Raw genomic sequence first — 16,897 nt, 5'->3', positions numbered from 1 at the left:
TAAGTATAAATATAAATTTCCATATGATTTATTGTTGTTCCTTGTACATAAGAAACAGTAATATACAACTTACACTGCTTTAGAATGTAAAATGGATAAAAATGTGTACAAAAAAAAGCACATTCCTAGAAAAAGGTATTGGCAAATAGTAAAAACTGGGGGGAGGGGGTAACAAGCAAAAAACAAATCAAAAAACAAAAACCCCAACAATTCTTCAATTCAGTGTGCAAACATTTTATAAAAATAGAAATACTAACTCTACAGGCAGTATTTCCTGATAAATTATTTAAATAGCATATCTACACAATCTGAGATCTATTCCAAGGGCAATGAGAAAATAATTTATAAAAATAAAGCAATGGTATATAAGATAGAAAAAAACAACTTTCAGAAAATGTATTTAACATTTCCATGCTATTTTCTTATTGGGAATACTTTTCTGCAAAGAATTTTTATACTATGTACAACATTGACTTTTTTTTTTTTTTTAAAGTACTACAGTAGCTTTAAGTTTGTAAGACACTTAAACTCTTTCTGCTTGATCCAAAAATTCTTTACTCAGTCACACAACAAATGAGGTAATATTTGTATAGAAGTTTCACCTTTTGTTATTTTTTTTTTCTCTTTTGGAAAAACAAAAAAGTGTAGATACTTTTCTTCTCCCTGGAAATAGGCACAAGAGATGGGGTAAAACAGTTATGAAAGGCCTCGTGGCTTTCTTTGAAACTTAAAGACACTAGCAAACAGACAACTCATTCCACTTGACAAAGAAAGAAGATCCCAAATCATTCACTCTGAGCACAAAGTGAAGAGCATCTTGCTCTGATGTTCCTTGTGCCGTTCATGAGACATTGGTTGATAAATCTCCACTACCTGCTGTCAGACATTTTCCATATGAAACCTAGATTCCAGGTAGAACAGAGTTAATAAATAATCTGTATTTACAATCTTACAGTCATGAAGACTCCTAACAAAGCTGATATGGATAGTCCTTACGCTTCTTCCTGTTCCATGAATAGTCTTTCAGACAGATCCTCCAGAGTAAGTAAAAAATAAATATTTTATATTGTTAATTGTTAAAAAAAAAAAAAAAAAAGTCTTAGAGTTGGAAAACTCCATGACACTCAGGAAAAAGATCAGGAATGTTTTAGTTGATAATTTTGTGCCTTTCTAACCATAAAAATATGAGCACAGCTGCCTATCCCTTTGGAGGCAGCCTGGTGCTCACTGAGATGGTAGGTTTTCGGATTTTCCTGCTACATCTGCACGAGCTACGTGTGGAATAAAACCAACAATTTCCTGACAACCAGGCAGGGGCAGCCAGCACATACTTCCACTGGCTCAATTCTCACTCCCTATTGTGGTCATTACTGGTGGCATGTAAGGGATGGGGATCCAGGAGGAAGTCCAGAAGCCAGTCTTTCCCTCCCTTCCCTGTTTCTAGTTAAGTGCCTATGTACGTGGGTTAGTCAGCTAACGTGGGTCAGCATCATGAAATCCAGCAAGAGTCTTTCAATCCCCTGAAAATGATTTAGTACCGAACACGTAACAGCTCCTCCATCTTTTCTTCATACAATCATCTTTTGGGGACACGCCCCCCACTTCGGGCTCAGGCCCCTGCTCCCCCTCTTTCTGAGGGAGTCTGTCAAGGGTGGTGTTTGGCCAATTCTAATGAGTCCTCCCTTCTCTCACATGCCTGAAAATGCTTTTGAGTCCACGTCTCAAAGAGGGCCTCACAAGAGCGCTCTACTCTGACAGGAACGGAGTGGATAGCCACTTGCCAGCCCAAGCAAGTGGATGCTTTTTTTTTTTTTTTTTTTTTGCTTTTTGAAAAGCACACCATGGTAGCTGTTCATGCTCTTGGAAGATTCTCTTCGCGTTCAGAGGCTGCCTGCCGAGTCTGATTTGGAAAATGGCATGGTCTCGAGGCAAGTCCCGTATTCTAGGTGTCCACAATGATATGCAAGCAGAGAAAAGGCAGGGAGGAGTGATCCTGGGGGTTTTCTTAAGCCCGTGGTTCCAGAAGGTGCAACACCAGCATTAGTTAGGATCAGTCTTTTGATCAACAGTTTGATTAGGAATCTGTTCAATAAACAAACATATAAGCCAATTAATTCATGAAAGTACTGGCTTTATCAGTTAATAAATCAACCTTAGTATATAGCTCTACTTTCATTGTGCCCAAAGTATAATTTAAGATGATCAACTTATTAAATATTAATGTGTTTATAGCCTGACCTTCCAGAGCTTACACTGTGCTTTCTATAGGCTTCAAGGTTAAAAAAAATTCACAAAGATGACATCATAATTTAAATCTTAAGTGAAATCCACCATCCTAAAGGCATCAGTCCTTGGCCTGGTAAACATGAAGCACTTATTGGAGATCAGGTCTGTGCTAGATTCAGTGCTCATGTAACCACAGAGAGAGAAAACAAAAAGCAGCTAAGGTTGGTAGTGCAAATTGAGCACACCAAAATGAAGGCAGTACTCCTTTCTCCTCCTACACAGGGAAATGCTGGGAAAGACTTCTTGGGCTAGTGGTGTGAATAGAGCTAAAGTGGCATGTAAGACACAGAATCAGGTCAACCTGAAGTAGTTTTCATGTGGTCCAAACTGTACAGGACTAGGTCTGTAGATTGTCTTTCTACTGTGAATGCGGGCAGAGAGACTGCTAAGCCAATTGAGGTTAACAAGGGGGGAGAATTTCGTAAGCCACAGTTCATGGGCCTTGTTCTTCTCATGGTCTTCAATAGCAAAGTACTGATAACCCTGGTCTCTAAAACCATCTTTTAAACAGATGTGCTTCCATTATTGGCACACTCAATATGACTGAATGAGAGATGTCAACTGTGCATTCACAGTAATGTTGCTCCTACCTCTGCATTCGTATTTCAGGTCAGAGAAGAACACCATTTCTTGAGAGAAGACGAACAACCCTAGCCTACCACCAGCATAAGTTTTGTCATAGATGGGTCCTGAATCAGCCATGATTTTCTTCCCTTCATACATCACCACGCTGCAGGAGAAAGAAAAATCTTGTTAATGACACCCCTGCTTTTTTGTCTCCTCTTTCTTCCCCATTGGTGTGACTAAGTGAAACCTAATCTGGGTGATCTTACCGAATGAAACCCGTCTTGGGCCGGTGGCTGAGACGCCATCTGTAGGCAGTGAAATCTTTCCAGCCTATGTGTCGAGGGTCATGCCACAGAGTGCGCACCTAAAGGAAGAAAAAGTTGAAACGTGGCTCCAGCTAGATTTCGATTTTGTTCTAGGAGAACTAGTACTTGAAAGGTACCAAGTGGACCTCAATTAGAGGGCTGTGATGTTGCATTTTTTTCTAAGGGCTTTCATTTGAGTGTGCCCTTGAATGTCCACATAAGGCAGAAAGAGGGCAAATTGTGTTTGAAGAGGCTGAGGTGGTCTTCGGAGCTGAAGGTAACTAAGTTACAGCAAGCTCCCCTCTCAGATGCAGAACTTACTGCTGTAGTTGGTGGTGCTGGGCATTTGAGACCTAAGACCTCCTCAACCCCACCACCAGTTGGGAGTGCTGGCCAAGCACCTATCCACTCTTCCTTTCTTGGGGCCTTGTTCTTACCTGGCCAGGGGTGTTTCCTGTGTGCCACAGGGCATTCCGCAGGTGCTCGCCTGGCCCGGTGGTAGAGTTCACGACTTTCACGGAAAGGCCAGAGTATCCCTGAGCCCGAGTGGGGTTGGTGTCCCAGTAGGACTGTGTGACTTGCTTCCACATCACCACATAGAATCGGCTGCTAGACTGGTAGCCAAACACAAATCCAGCATAGTCATCATCCCTCTCTGTGTTGATGAAGAAGGTGCCACTAAAGTCCACAGCATTGAACTCATCATAACCTAGGAAAAGGAGACCAGAGCCAGGTTAAAAGCTGCAGCCTTTATTTTTTTTTTTTTTTTTTTTTTTTTTTTTTTTTTTAAGCTGCAGCCTTTAGAAGCTTCTGTCACATTCCCAGACATCCTTAGTACCTCAGGGATACATGTAAATGCTCGGTTTTAGATTTGCCTCTTTCACATATGGAGAACTCGCTAACTCACCTACAGCAAGTCCAGGATCACAGTTGACGGTCTGGACGAGTTCTTTACCCTGATGACGTACCACCCAGTTAGGGTCATTTTGGGATGTCCCTTTGGGATCTAGAGGAATCATCTGGAATCTGCGGAAATCAGTCTCGCTGATATCAATGTTTTCAGGACAGATGTCATCAATGTCTGGCACATTGTCATGGTCAAAATCGTCTTTGCAAGCATCCCCTCGACCATCACCTAAGGTCAAAAAAGTAAGTTCAGTGAAATTCTGAAAACTTCTTGGTGTCAGAAATTCACTATCTTTAAAAGTTGGCAGCTAGTCTCTTCATCTTCTCAAATACGATTAGTTTTGCTTTTATTCTCAATCCAGAGAGCCATGGTGTTAGTCACTTAAAAAGTAGCTCCACTGACTCACCATCGGAATCCTTCTGGTCAGGATTGGGCACAAGTCTGCAGTTGTCCCTGTCATCAGGAATGCCATCATTGTCATCATCATGGTCACAGGCATCTCCCTTGCCATCTTTGTCATGGTCAGCTTGGTTGGCATTGGGCACATAGGGACAGTTGTCCAGGTTGTTTTGGTGGCCGTCTTCATCAATATCCTGATTGTTGTCACAGGTATCTCCAATGCGGTCTGAGTCAGAGTCAAGCTGAAAGAGACAGAAAAGAAGATGAACTGAAGTATAGGTCATTAATGTTAAAGATGACTTATGGAAGATTCTCCAGTGTTTGATATGGCCACTGGGGTTTCAGGTCTGTAGGCGCCTGCCGAAAGAGTAGTAGTAAAATTTCCTTAATCCTTGGGGTGCCTGGGTGGCTCAGTCAGTTAAGCACCTGGCTCTGAATTTCAGTTCAGGTCATGATCTCAGGGTGTTGGGCTTGAACCCCCATTGGGTTCCACACTCAGTGTGTGGTCTTTTTGGGATTCTTTCCTTTTCCTCTTCCCCTTCCACTCCCTTCCCACCCCCCCCCCAAAATAAATCTTAAAAAAAATTCTCTTGATCCTTGATTTTCATGTTAAGTTTTTAAAGAGATTCAGAGTTTTTAAATATAAAGCTTTCTAAATTAATCACTAAGGTGCCTTACTTTAACAGACCAAAACTTTAAGATTTCAGTCTGTTAACTGCTTGCTTTGAAACATTAAATGTAGTTCTTTGGGTCATTTTCTTATTTTCCATTGCAAGTTTCAATTATAAAATTGTTGACAGGTCCACTTCTGCTCTAGGTTATTGAATCATGGAAAAACATGGCACTGCTTTTTGTATATCCTGGGTCACGTGTATGGCAGGGATCAAGGATTTTTATTAAAACTTTTTTGGTGGGCAGCCCTGGTGGCGCAGCAGTTTAGTGCCGCCTGCAGCCCGGGGTGTGATCCTGGAGACCCGGGATCGAGTCCCACATCAGGCTCCCTGCATGGGGCCTGCTTTCCCTCTGCCTGTGTCTCTGCCCCCCTCTCTCTCTCTCTCGCTCTGTGTCTCTCATGAATAAATAAAAAATAAAAAAAAAATCTTAAAAAAAATAAAAAATAAAAAAAAAATAATAAAACTTTTTTGGTAGTTTTATACCTCTAGTCTGTGAGGGTTATTTGCTGGTTCAGGTAAAGTCAAAATTCTAAGTTTTTTCAAAACTATTTCTTGCTACTTTCATATTTAGTGAGCATGGGATGCTCAGAGATTATTTATGCATATTGGAATTTTTCTTCCCAGTAAGATTTACATAATGCCTGGTTATAAATATTAGAATCGGAGAAACAAAACCTCCATGGAGACTGAATGATATTAAATAAATTTATGATAAGACCCAAACTGAAAATAGAGGCCTCGATGCCATCTGCTCAGCAAAGCTATCCCAGAGCATTACACTTTCCTATTATGGCCTCACAGCTAGTTACCCTGTTGCCTTTGGTCTTCCAGGACCTCATGAGAACAAGACCTCAAAAACAAGTGTTAGGAGGAAAAAGCTGTATTTATCATTTCTGTGATCTTATAAAGCTTCCATTTTTAAAAAGCTGGTCTCCCAAATTTTTACAGCAAAGCATTTTAGAGAAGAAATGCCTTAACTTACACTGCTGGAATATGATGGCCAATTACATGTGAAAAGAAATAGCTCCAGACACAGAAACTGTTCTGGCTAATGTCTATTTGTAGCACTCCCTCACACAGAACGATTGATTTGCAATGCCAAGTAATTTTGAAGAATGACAAACAGGTTTTGGAGGTTTCTTTAGGTTTTGGAGGTATTCTTAAGTTGAGGTTTTCTTACAACCAGATTTTATCATTAGCTGTGAAAATGGTTATTGATTTTCCTTAAGGATATTTCCCTTTCATCTTAGTCTTAGAAATGGTTAATATTACTAGAGTTATCAGATTTCTGCATTATATAATTTGGCAGATCACACAGAGTAAGCCCTTATAGGACTGAAATTATCTAGGGGATGCTCTCATGCAAAGAGCTCCCATGATATATTTCATGCTCATGAAAATACTGCAATTGGCTTTGAGACCTCTGAGAGCCCTGGTCATGAAATAATTTGAACTTTAAAAAAAAAAAAAAAAAAAAGACCTAGAAAGAGCTATTCCAGTAACCCACTGGAAGATTCTCAATGGAGTCCACCTACCTGATCTGGATTATGTTCCAGGGGGCAGTTGTCACACTGATCTCCAACCCCATCCATATCAGTGTCCCTCTGGTCCACGTTGTAGACATACTGACAGTTGTCACGTTCATTGAGGATACCTACAGAGAACAAGTGACTAGTAAGGGCTGGAATCTCCAGCCTCTGGGGTGTCAACAAACCACACCCCATAGCCAGGGCTGGAGAAAGGTCAGGTGAGAGCAGAGTGTGGTCACCACCACCAGGTCCATGCTGTCAGGGAACGCCTTACCGTCCCCATCGATGTCTGCGGCGCAGGCATCTCCTTCCCCGTTGTTGTCCGTGTCAGCCTGATCTGGGTTGTGGTTGTAGGGGCAGTTGTCACAGCGGTCTCCGACATCATCTCTGTCATAGTCATACTGGGCTGGGTTGTAATGGAAAGGACAGTTGTCCTGCAAAGCAATGGAGCATTTTAGGATACTGCCCATGAAACCAGCTCAAGCCTCGAAGCATCTGTGTTATATAAAACATTTTCTACTTCATCCTCGCTGTACCAGTTAAAAGCCAGGGCCCTGATGGATGAAAAATAGATTCCTGTTGCTTACAAGTCAGTGAAATGTAAATAAGGGCACCGCCCCAGTTTTCCATAGGCTCAAAATGAATTTTACTGCCATTTAGGTTAGAACATGAAACCAATCTGGGGAGCAGAGAGTATCATCTGTTTACATGTTGTAATTTCTTGGTCAACCTGGGGGGAGGGAAGGTTGTGATGGGAAACCAAAACCCTCATTTGAGATCTTCTCTCGGTAGCATCTAGGTGTTCAAGCTACCCCCAAGTAGCTCTGAGTTGGACAGAGTCTTGGAGTCTTGTAGCCTGCTGCTACATAGAGGAGGTGAAGGAAAGAGGCCAGGACACATCCTTACCCTGTCGTCTGGGATTTTATCATTGTCATCATCGTCATCACAGGCGTCGCCAATCCCGTCCTTGTCATAGTCTTCCTGCCCAGAGTTGGGAAGGTTGGGGCAGTTATCCTGGAAAGAGAGGATGCGCATGCATGATGGCTGCTATCTGTGTGTCCTTTGCTCAGCCCAGGCCCCCAGACGCCGCATCCAGACCAGGAATGCTGCACTCCCTGCTAGCACCTTATTGTTTTTAATGGGAGGACAAGAAATTAAGCATTTTCTTGGGGGATGTGTCATTTGTAAGAATGCCCTGTGCTTTGTACTTGCTGGGAGCATAAGTCCTGCCCTGTGGGTATCTGGAAGAGCCAGGAACATTTTTCCAGAGAAAAGAACCAGCTCTGGAGCATACCGGCCAAAAGGGCCTGCCCTATTCTTGTTTGTAGCACCGAGGGATTTAATGTTAAGACTTTGTGCTCTTTTGGGGCACCTGGAGGCTCAGTGGTTGAGGGTCTGCCTCTGGCTCAGGTCATGATTCCGGGGTCCTGGGATCAAGTCCCACCTCGGGCTCCCTGCAGGGAGCCTGCTTCTCCCTCTGCCTGTGTCTCTCATGAATAAATAGTCTTTTTTAAAAAAAAAACCTTTTTCTGCCTTTGTGTGATTTCATCTTTGATTCATTTCCTAATTTTAAGCATAAATTCCTCAGCCTCTTCCTGGGGTTAGGGCTATGTTCCTTCTCTCAGAAGGCATGGAAGGGAAGCCAGCTCTACCTTTTTGCAGTGGTAGGTGGCATTGGCCACGCACACCAGGTCCTCATTGGGCCAGCCGTCCAGGTCTGTGTCCTCCCCACAGATGATGCCATTGCCCGCATAGCCGGGCTTACACTCGCAGCGATACATAGGGTCGCTGTAGTGGCCCAGGTAGCTGCACTTGGCATTCTTGTTGCAGTCATGTGTCCCATCTGTGCAGGGGTTCCGGGGCTTACACACCTGAGGGCACAATGTCCTGATGTTAACGTAGAGCCTTCAAGAGTCCCTGTGTCCCACTCATCCCCAAGAAGACAGAGGCTCCATGAGAAGGAGTGTGGGGTACCTCTGTCCCTCTTCTCCCCTTGTGGATGTACAACAAGCCCATCTGCTCAGGATTTATTCCAGAGCAGCAGTTTCAAATACGATAGGCTATTGTCCCCCTCCCAGATTCATTCAATTCTAAAACCCAGGGACGCCTGGGTGGCTCAGTGGTTGAGCACCTGCCTTCGGCCCAGGGTGTGATCCTGGAGTCCCAGGATTGAGTCCCACATCAGGCTCCCTGCATGGAGCCTGCTTCTCCCTCTGCCTGTGTCTCTGCCTCTCTCTCTCTTTCATGAATAAATAAAATCTTAACACACACACACACACACACACACACACACACACACACAAACAACAATTCTAAAATCTAGGCTGTCTGCTCAGCCCTCTCCCCGTTTTTGTGAAGGCTGTGAAAGGACAGGTTTCCCTTTCCTGGCTGTTTCAGCTGAGGCACCCCCTCTACTCTGGGCCGGCAGCCTAGGCCAGTCTACCTGTTTGTGGGCGGTGGCATGTTCTACACCGCGGCCGAAGGGCTGCGGGCCTGTGAAGCGTGGTGGGCAGGGCAGGCAGTTGTAGCCGGGGTCCGTGTTCTCGCACCTGTGCTCTCCGTTGTGGTTGAAGCAGGCGTCAGGGACTTCTTTGCACTGGGGGAAGAAACAACAGTTGGCCCCATGATCAGATACGTGGACCCTGGGAGGTGACAGGGACAGCTGAACTGCTTTCCAAGACCCAGTAACTCAGCTAGCACTTCCTTACCTCATCCACGTCTTTGCACTGGATGCCATTCCCGCTGTAGCCCGGGGGGCAAGTTCCACATTTCCAGCTGCCATCACGGTAACTAGTACACTTGACCCCAGCAAAGCAGGGATTGGACAGGCATCCATCTGAGATCGGGGAGACGGGCAAATGGTTGGTGTAAGTGGCTGTTGTTGGCACACATCACAAAATACAGTGGGAAACCTTATAGGATATATGGGACCTGTCACTTGTTGAGACTACTTGGAAATACCAGAGGGACAATGCACCCCAAATACTCAGGACCATTCAGAGCCAGAGCGCTTCTGCCTTGAATGCTGACCATGGATTTCAGTTAAACAAAGAAAAAACAAACTCCCAAGGGTGCTTTTATCCTGGGGCTGCATGACTCACCAATTGGACAGTCCTGCTTGTTGCAAATCTGGTTTTCGGTCGCATCACCGACACAGTCCTTGCCTCCAAACTGGGGTGTGGGGTTGTTGCAGAGCCGGCTACGTTTCTGCACCCCTCCTCCACAGGTAACGGAACAGATGTCCCACAGTGACCAGGGACCCCAGCCTCCATTGACTGCAAGCAAGTGAACCACATGTAAAAAGTGAAGGTCAATTTTCAAAACACTCCAATCTGTCCTAGAAGACACTCCTAAATTTGTTCAAGAAAACCTCTGCTCCTCGGACACACGAAGAGGTGGTCTGGGAGGAGGGAGAGGTTAAGATGGTTTCCTTTCTGTTTTTTATTAAAAGAAGCTGCTGAGCATGCAGAACTTGGCCTCTACTTGTTCCCTAGGAAGTAACCTTTCCCCCGTTTATGACCCACCCAACCAGAGGCCGCAGATGCCAGGCATCCGGCGGGGCGGAGCTGCTGCTCAGCCCCGGGTAGTGTGGCACGCTCTCACTTACTGGGGCAGGCGTCTTTCTTGCAGGCCTTGGTCTCCCGGGCTTCGCCTTCACATGGTTTCCCGTTCATCTGGGGGCTAGGAGAATTGCAGAGTCGAATTCTAGTGATCACACCATCACCACACGTCACGGAACAAGATGACCACGGGGACCAGTGGCTCCAGCCGCCATCCTGTTTAACTAAAATACAAAGCTGACGGTTATAGGGCGCTGGCCACATGTCAAACTCTGTGCTAACTGCTTTAAATGCATTGCCTAAATGAAATCCTTAAAAGAGCCCTATGAAGAGTTATTATCATCCCCAATTTGCAATTGAGGAAAGAGCCTCAGGGGGCGGGGGGTAAACTGGGTTCAAGGGTGCCCAGGTGAGCAGAACTGGGGTTCAGACTCTGGCAGTCTAGAAACCGTATCCTTGGCCACTATGCTGTCTGGATGAGGACAAGCCTGTGCTCCACACTGCCATGCGGCCAGGGTGCTCACATCTCTTGTCGCACTCCTGAATGTGGCAAGTCCGCGTCTGGACAGAGGAGCCCTCGCATCGGTTGTTGAGACTATCACAGGAGCGCCCGCGCTGCTGGATTCCATTGCCACATGTCGCAGAGCAGGAGGTCCACTCGGACCATGGGGACCAGCCATCATCCGCAGAGTCGCTGGCTGCAGAGGAAGTGGGTTCATTAGTGTGTGATCAAGACAAGCTGTTGGTTAGCTAGTGCTCTCTAGGACCTTCTTCCTTTGCCAGAGGGCTAAAAGCCATGTCTGTCTCAGGCCACCAGCGCAGGTTTATCCCCTCACCGGGTAACGGAATACCAGGCCAGGGCTTTCTCAGTGTTTCAATGAGGTGCTCTTTCCTGACCTAAGAGATCTTGCTAGGCATTTCCAGTCTCAGGCTTCCAAGAGTACTAGATGTGTAGGCAGCTCGGAGTCACTTTGGACTGTCAAGGGAGCCAGACCACGTGTTTGGCAGACAAGCCTGAAGGCAGCGAGGCTGCTGTTGGCCCTGCCTCCAACTCTGTCATCAGGTTAATCAGTGTGCAGCTCCTCTTACCCTAGCATGTGGGGCCTTCTCTGTACATATTTTCACAAGAGAAGGGGTTTGTTTACCATCTGCCTAGGTCCCAGGACTACAATCACATGTAGCTGTATCAGACAAAGACAGAGAACTGGTTTCTCTGGCCAGCAGCTGGAAGTTTTCCTAACAGTCCCGATTCAAGTTTAAGACGCCACTAGTCTCCACCTAGCTTTGTTCTCTTTAGCCCACACCTGAAGTGAAAGCTGAAGAGAAGCAAATAGGTGCACAATAATCACAGTGCCAAGATCACCAACACGATCCCTGGAGGAGACGGCTTATTCTGAGCTGGTGACCAGCTACGTGGAAGGGTCGGGGTGGGTGGAGGGGTAGGGGAAGTGCTACTTCCCCACTTCATTTCTTATCTCAATTGTGCTGAATCATTTTTAGGACTTGTATATACTACATTATCGTCTCAGCAGAGTGATGAATTTATATACTGGCAACAGAAACCGGGGGATAGGGTGCCATGGAACAATACAGTGCCTTATTTCTGCCAGTGCCCCATACCTGAAACTGCAGTTATTCTTAGGCCTCTTGCTCATGCAGATAAAATGGATACAACTTTCAGGCCCTAAATTAAGTGCAGCACTTGCATGTTGGACCATCAATTTATCTGGTGAGCAGATTTTTCTTAACTCTAGGCCATGACATCAAATTCTAAAAGTCAATTTAGAGCTATTGCTGCTACAAATTCGTCTCTCCTTTCCTCTGAGCATCAAGTCAAAATCGATAAGCTAGGGTGAGATCTTTATTGCCTATATAGAGCAGCCAAGTCATCAGTTAACCAGATGCTGCAGCAGGAAACTGAGTTAAAACACACCATGGAAATGGGGGTGGGGTTCCAGCGGTCTTGTGTTCATGGAGAACTGACCCTTGTCACTAAAGAATGGTCATGCAGTTTTAAGAACTTACGCCAACACCGTGGGCAGCATTCTCCGTCAGGAACTGTGGCGTTGGAGCAGGGCATGATGGGGCAGGACACCTTCTTGCAGATGGTAACGGAGTTCTGCAGGAGAAAGGGGTTACAAAGCATGTTGCAAGCAGAAGTTTATAGACTAATATTTTAATTACAAGATAAAACCGAGTCGGGCTGTAAATGCTCCAGTGGAAGGAGTTTAATACGTCTTATGTGCAGCCACCATATTGTGCAGACAGTTCTAGTGCTAGTCATCATTCCCTTCCTCGGAGAGTTCTTTAATTGCTACCAAGTGGTAGAAGTGACAACATGAAGAATTTATCCCTAGGGAACCACCAAATACCATGAGTCAAATCTTTTAGTCTGTGTCTGAAAATGAATTCAAAACTTACATGGGACTTTTAAATTTTATAATGTTGTCTATAGGGATGCCTGGGTGGCTCAGCAGTTGATTGAGAGTCTGTCTTTGGTTCAGGGCGTGATCCCCGAGTTCCGGGATCGAGTCCCACATCAGGCTCCCTGTATGGAGCCTGCTTTTCCCTCTGCCTGTGTCTCTGCCTCTCTCTCTCATGAATAAATAAAGTCTTTAAAAAAAAAAATACAATGTTCTCTATAGAGAAATGATCAGTGAGCATTTCTTTGTGTATAGATCTGGTTTTATACCATGTTGAAGAATGGAAATAAAATTGGCTCCCCAATCTAGCAATCTGTGCTTTACATTTAAACTGGACTTTGTTCAGCACATCAGGCAAACTGCCCAGTCTCCCGGCACTGGTTTTGGGGTGCTAGGGACACACACACTGCAAGCAGTGCCATCTGAGCTAAGTAGACAGTTAATGTCCTACCACTGTTGGGCTAAGTGATTTGAACAATCACGACTGTATTAAGGGAATCCCAGTGTCATTGCTAAATACGAGTCAGGGTTGGGGAGATAAAAGGAATGTTCTGACCAGGTTTTATTTCACTGACATTCAACACTTAGCCTTTGAACGAAAGTGGGTAAATGACTCCAATGTCTTAGATTTTTTTCCTTTAGATACTTAGCCTAGGGTATAATTAAGACTTTGAAAAACTCAAGATTCTATGGACGTCACAATTACATCTTGAAAACAAAACAAACCCCACTTCAGTATTTGGCCATGGAGCATAGAAAGAGCTGGTGCGGCCATCTGGGTCTAGCCCATAGAGTTGGGCTTTGAACACATGCCATCGCTTCCTATTTCAGTCTGGAATGAGCCCTTACCTGACAGCGGCACTCGGTACAACTATCGACGGTCCACTCCTCATTGTTCCTGTACTGAACTCCATTGTGGTAGCAGAGGGGAGGCCGCCTCAGCTCAATGGCCAGTTCTTTGTTCTCTTCAGTCTGGAAGGGGGAGAAAGGTCATTAGTGTCTGTCTTCATTTTTTGTCATTGGGGGCAGGGGGGCATCTGTGATGCCCCTTCAGGTGCTCGTGCCCAAGGGCTGGGAGCCGAGGCCACTGACCACTTTGCGGATGCTGTCCTGAAGTGTGGTCACAATGGTGCGCAGGCCCCTCAACTCCAGAACCATGCTGGATAGCTCATCACAAGAGATGCCGCAGATGGCTTGCAGATCCTTAGTCTTGTGGCCGATGTAGTTAGTGCGGATGGCGGGGCTGGAGCCATTTACCACATTGTTATCGAGGGTGAGGAGGACGTTGGTCGCTGCCAAGAAAGAAAGGGAGTACGATGAGAAAAGTATTGGCAGATCTTCACACAGCTGCTCTCACAAGCCAGTCTCTCCCTCCCCCGCCCCCACAGTTCCTAATTGTAAAGATAGGACACCTGGGGTGAAGGATACACAAGGAGCAGGTGCATGTGTGTGGATTACTCTGAAGTCACTTGGGGTTACCTGGGGTAATTTATGCATGACTACCACTCCCTAAGGTTCTCAGCTTGTTTTAGGTGGACTCTCCTGAATGTCCTCATATGACACCCCCCCCCCCCAAAAAAAAAATAGAAGAGTACTCACAACTGGAACAGCCTTTGTTTCTGAGAATGGCTTCTGGTGTGGTTCCAAAGACAAACCTCACGTTCTGCAGCACCCCCTGGGGGCAGAGGACACACATTACTTGTAGAGTGGTGGGGGTGGGGGTGGGGGTGCAGTTTATTCCAGGAAAAGCGCACAACAGAAGTTCTAAAATTTTAAAAGAGCTCCCTTTGAAGATCACCACGTCAAAATAACACACCAACGTCAACTGCCAAACAACTTCACAATCTTAATTGGGTTGTCCGCCAAGTCTTGAGTACTTTACAAAGAAATCCGTTATCCGCCTACTTGGGTACACAGGAAATGGGATCGGATACTAAGGACAGAGGATTTAATGACACTCTCCAGTGTCAAAGAGCTAGATGTGGGAGTTTCAAAGCCACAGTGGCAAAAACCTAGACATCCAGGCAAGGAGGAAGCTGCAGCCGCAAATAGCCACTATTTTAACCTTTGGGGACCGGCTCCTGAGACTGGCTCCAACCCCATGAGGAATCAAATGGCAAAGTGGTATTTATTCTGCTCTCCGTATCCATTTCAAGCTACATCACAATTCGCAGAACGATCTGAAAAAAGCTCTTTTCTTGAGGAGAGCATAAGGAGTATTTAGGACTTGAACAGGTGCTTATAGGAAAACTACTTGTTTCCTTTAGTGGTCTTCAAAGTACGGCACGCCCAGAACACAGGCCCCAGCAGCTTGTGAAGCCGCAGCTTCACCTGGAATTTGTTAGAAACGCAAATGATCAGGCCCCATCCCAGGGGCACGGAATCTGAACCTCTGGGGATGCGGTGCAGCGCGCGTTTCACCAAGCCCTGCAGGTGATTCTGGTGCCCCTGGAGGCGTGGGAAGCACGGCTCTGGTCCAAAGGCGGGATCTCCTGTACTGGAAATCCCTGCCTCCCCCGCTACAGCCCTCCTGACAGGTCAGCAGCCGACCCCACGAACCCACGAACGGGAGGAGAGGCCTCACCTGGAAGTTGTCGTTGACCCCTCCTTTCGCGATGCGGAGTCTGGCCACGCTGGCCAGGTCCCTGGTGAAGATGCTCTGGATGGGGACATCCAGCTCGGCGTTCTCCATCTTCTCACAGTCAATGTACAGCTGGGCCCTGTCCTCCTGCACGAACAGGGTGATGCTCTTCCACTGGCCGGTGGCCAGCAGCGCTTCTTCCACCGACACCACGTGTTGCATGCCCTGCACGGTCAGGCTCAGGTCCAGGGTGCCGGCTCTGCCGTTGGAGACCACGCTGAAGACCTGGCCAGAGTGGTCTTTCCGTTCTATGGCCAGCAGCGTGCCTCGGGTCTTCTTCATCTGCCTCAGGGAGGCCAGGAGAAGGAAGCCTTTCTCTGCGCGCACAGCATCCACTAGGTCTTGGAACTTGTCATCAGGCACGGGGGGGATCAGGTTGGCATCCTCGATGCGGAAAGCTGGGCTGGAGGGGTCAGGACCCTTCACCAGCCGGCGCCCAGAGCCCCTCCGGGCAGCCCCCGTGAGTTCAAAGATGTCGAACACGCTGTTGTCTCCCCCAGACTCTGTTCAACAGGAGCAGGGCACACAGTGAGCCAACTAGGCTGAGGCCGGGGGTGCGGGGCAAAAGGGCAGGGCAAGAACTGGGCAACCACTGGAAGAACTGAATCCGCACTGTGGTCGGGGGAAGCTGCCTGCTGATGGTCCCCGAGGGCGCCGGGGGAAGGCTGGCACAAGAGAGCACGGGAGGGGGTGTCCTCGGGGTAACCGGCACCTCCTCATCTGCCCTCCCCGCTCAGAAGGTGTTACCTAGACTCACCTGGAAGGCGGCTGGAGGCGCACACACGCAACAGGAACAGGACGCCGAGTGCCCAGGCCAGCCCCATGGTGGAGCCGCTTGTGCCCAGCCGGGAGCCTGTAGCGGGAAGCAGACCCCGGGGTCAGAGCGGCCGCGCAGGGAGAGCGGGCACAACCGGGCGCCGGGCTTGGGGCCAGGGCCCTGGCGGATCCCCCTCTGGCCTCACGTCTGCCGGAACGAGGGACAACGGTACTCACTTTGGACGGGGCATCAGGAAGAAAGAGTGAGGGGGGGGACGGGTTTTAAAGTCGGGGGCGGGTGGCGCTGGGGCAAAGACCAGCAACTGGGGGCTCTGGCTGGGGAAGTCGAGGGGGGGCAGGAGACGCGGTCTGGGGGCGCGGGGAGGCACGGGGAAGTCGAGACTCCCCTCCCGACCGCTCAGAGAGAGGTGTGGGGAGAAAGAAAGTCCTGGGGGCTCCTGACGAGCTGGTGTGTGAACCCCACGGCCGGAGGGGGGAGCCCGGGGGCGCGGGGCGGCGGGCACCGGGAGACCCGGGCTCCCCGAGGGCCGAAGCCTCGGCTCAGGGCGGCTGAGCGGGGCGCCTCACCTGTGCGCTCGGGTGCAGCGGGCCGGGGCGGCGCCGAGTCCGGAGAGGCGCGGGGCGGGAGGCCGCTCGAGGCAGTGGCTGGCGGGGCGGCGGGGCGGTGCGCCTTTAAGGGCGCGCGCACATTCCTGGGGTTGCCTCCGGCCAATGGGAGGCGGCGGGGCCCGCGGGAGGGGGGCAGGCTGGGCCCCTGTCTCCGCCCCCCGCCGCCGCAGCCTCCCTTTCCAGCCGGAGTAGCGCGAGCGGGCGGGGGCGGGGGCGGGGG

The 16,897-nt window shown here is 48.0% G+C and overlaps 2 protein-coding genes across 11 annotated transcripts in view; one reads left to right on the top strand and one right to left on the bottom strand.

Moving 5' to 3' along the window:
• FSIP1 (fibrous sheath interacting protein 1) overlaps positions 1-3,054 on the top strand; it is a 193,114-nt gene extending 190,060 nt beyond the window's left edge. For all 10 annotated transcript variants that reach the window (XR_013370041.1, XR_013370038.1, XR_013370034.1 and 7 more), the window contains 2 exons: positions 956-1,041; positions 2,896-3,054. The gene's annotated coding sequence lies outside the window, so the exon portion shown is untranslated. The remainder of the gene's footprint in view (positions 1-955; positions 1,042-2,895) is intronic.
• Positions 5-16,749, bottom strand: THBS1 (thrombospondin 1). The gene is made up of 22 exons (XM_077880573.1): positions 16,636-16,749; positions 16,049-16,144; positions 15,235-15,794; positions 14,250-14,325; positions 13,743-13,942; positions 13,500-13,622; positions 12,253-12,346; positions 10,752-10,925; positions 10,275-10,451; positions 9,769-9,942; positions 9,376-9,503; positions 9,111-9,263; positions 8,320-8,538; positions 7,574-7,681; positions 6,942-7,101; positions 6,674-6,792; positions 4,472-4,706; positions 4,066-4,293; positions 3,596-3,867; positions 3,120-3,217; positions 2,877-3,016; positions 5-2,082 (listed from the first exon to the last, which is right to left on the bottom strand). The coding sequence occupies exons 2-22, from the start codon at positions 16,113-16,115 to the stop codon at positions 2,075-2,077; spliced, it is 3,513 nt and encodes a 1,170-aa protein (XP_077736699.1). The 5' UTR covers positions 16,116-16,144; positions 16,636-16,749; the 3' UTR covers positions 5-2,074.
• Positions 16,750-16,897: the final 148 nt, after the last annotated feature.

Source organism: Canis aureus, chromosome 32 (genome assembly GCF_053574225.1).
Source record: "Canis aureus isolate CA01 chromosome 32, VMU_Caureus_v.1.0, whole genome shotgun sequence".
NCBI lineage: Eukaryota > Metazoa > Chordata > Mammalia > Carnivora > Canidae > Canis > Canis aureus.
Note: the sequence above shows the minus strand (reverse complement) of the source record. Positions and strands in the feature narration are given on the sequence as shown.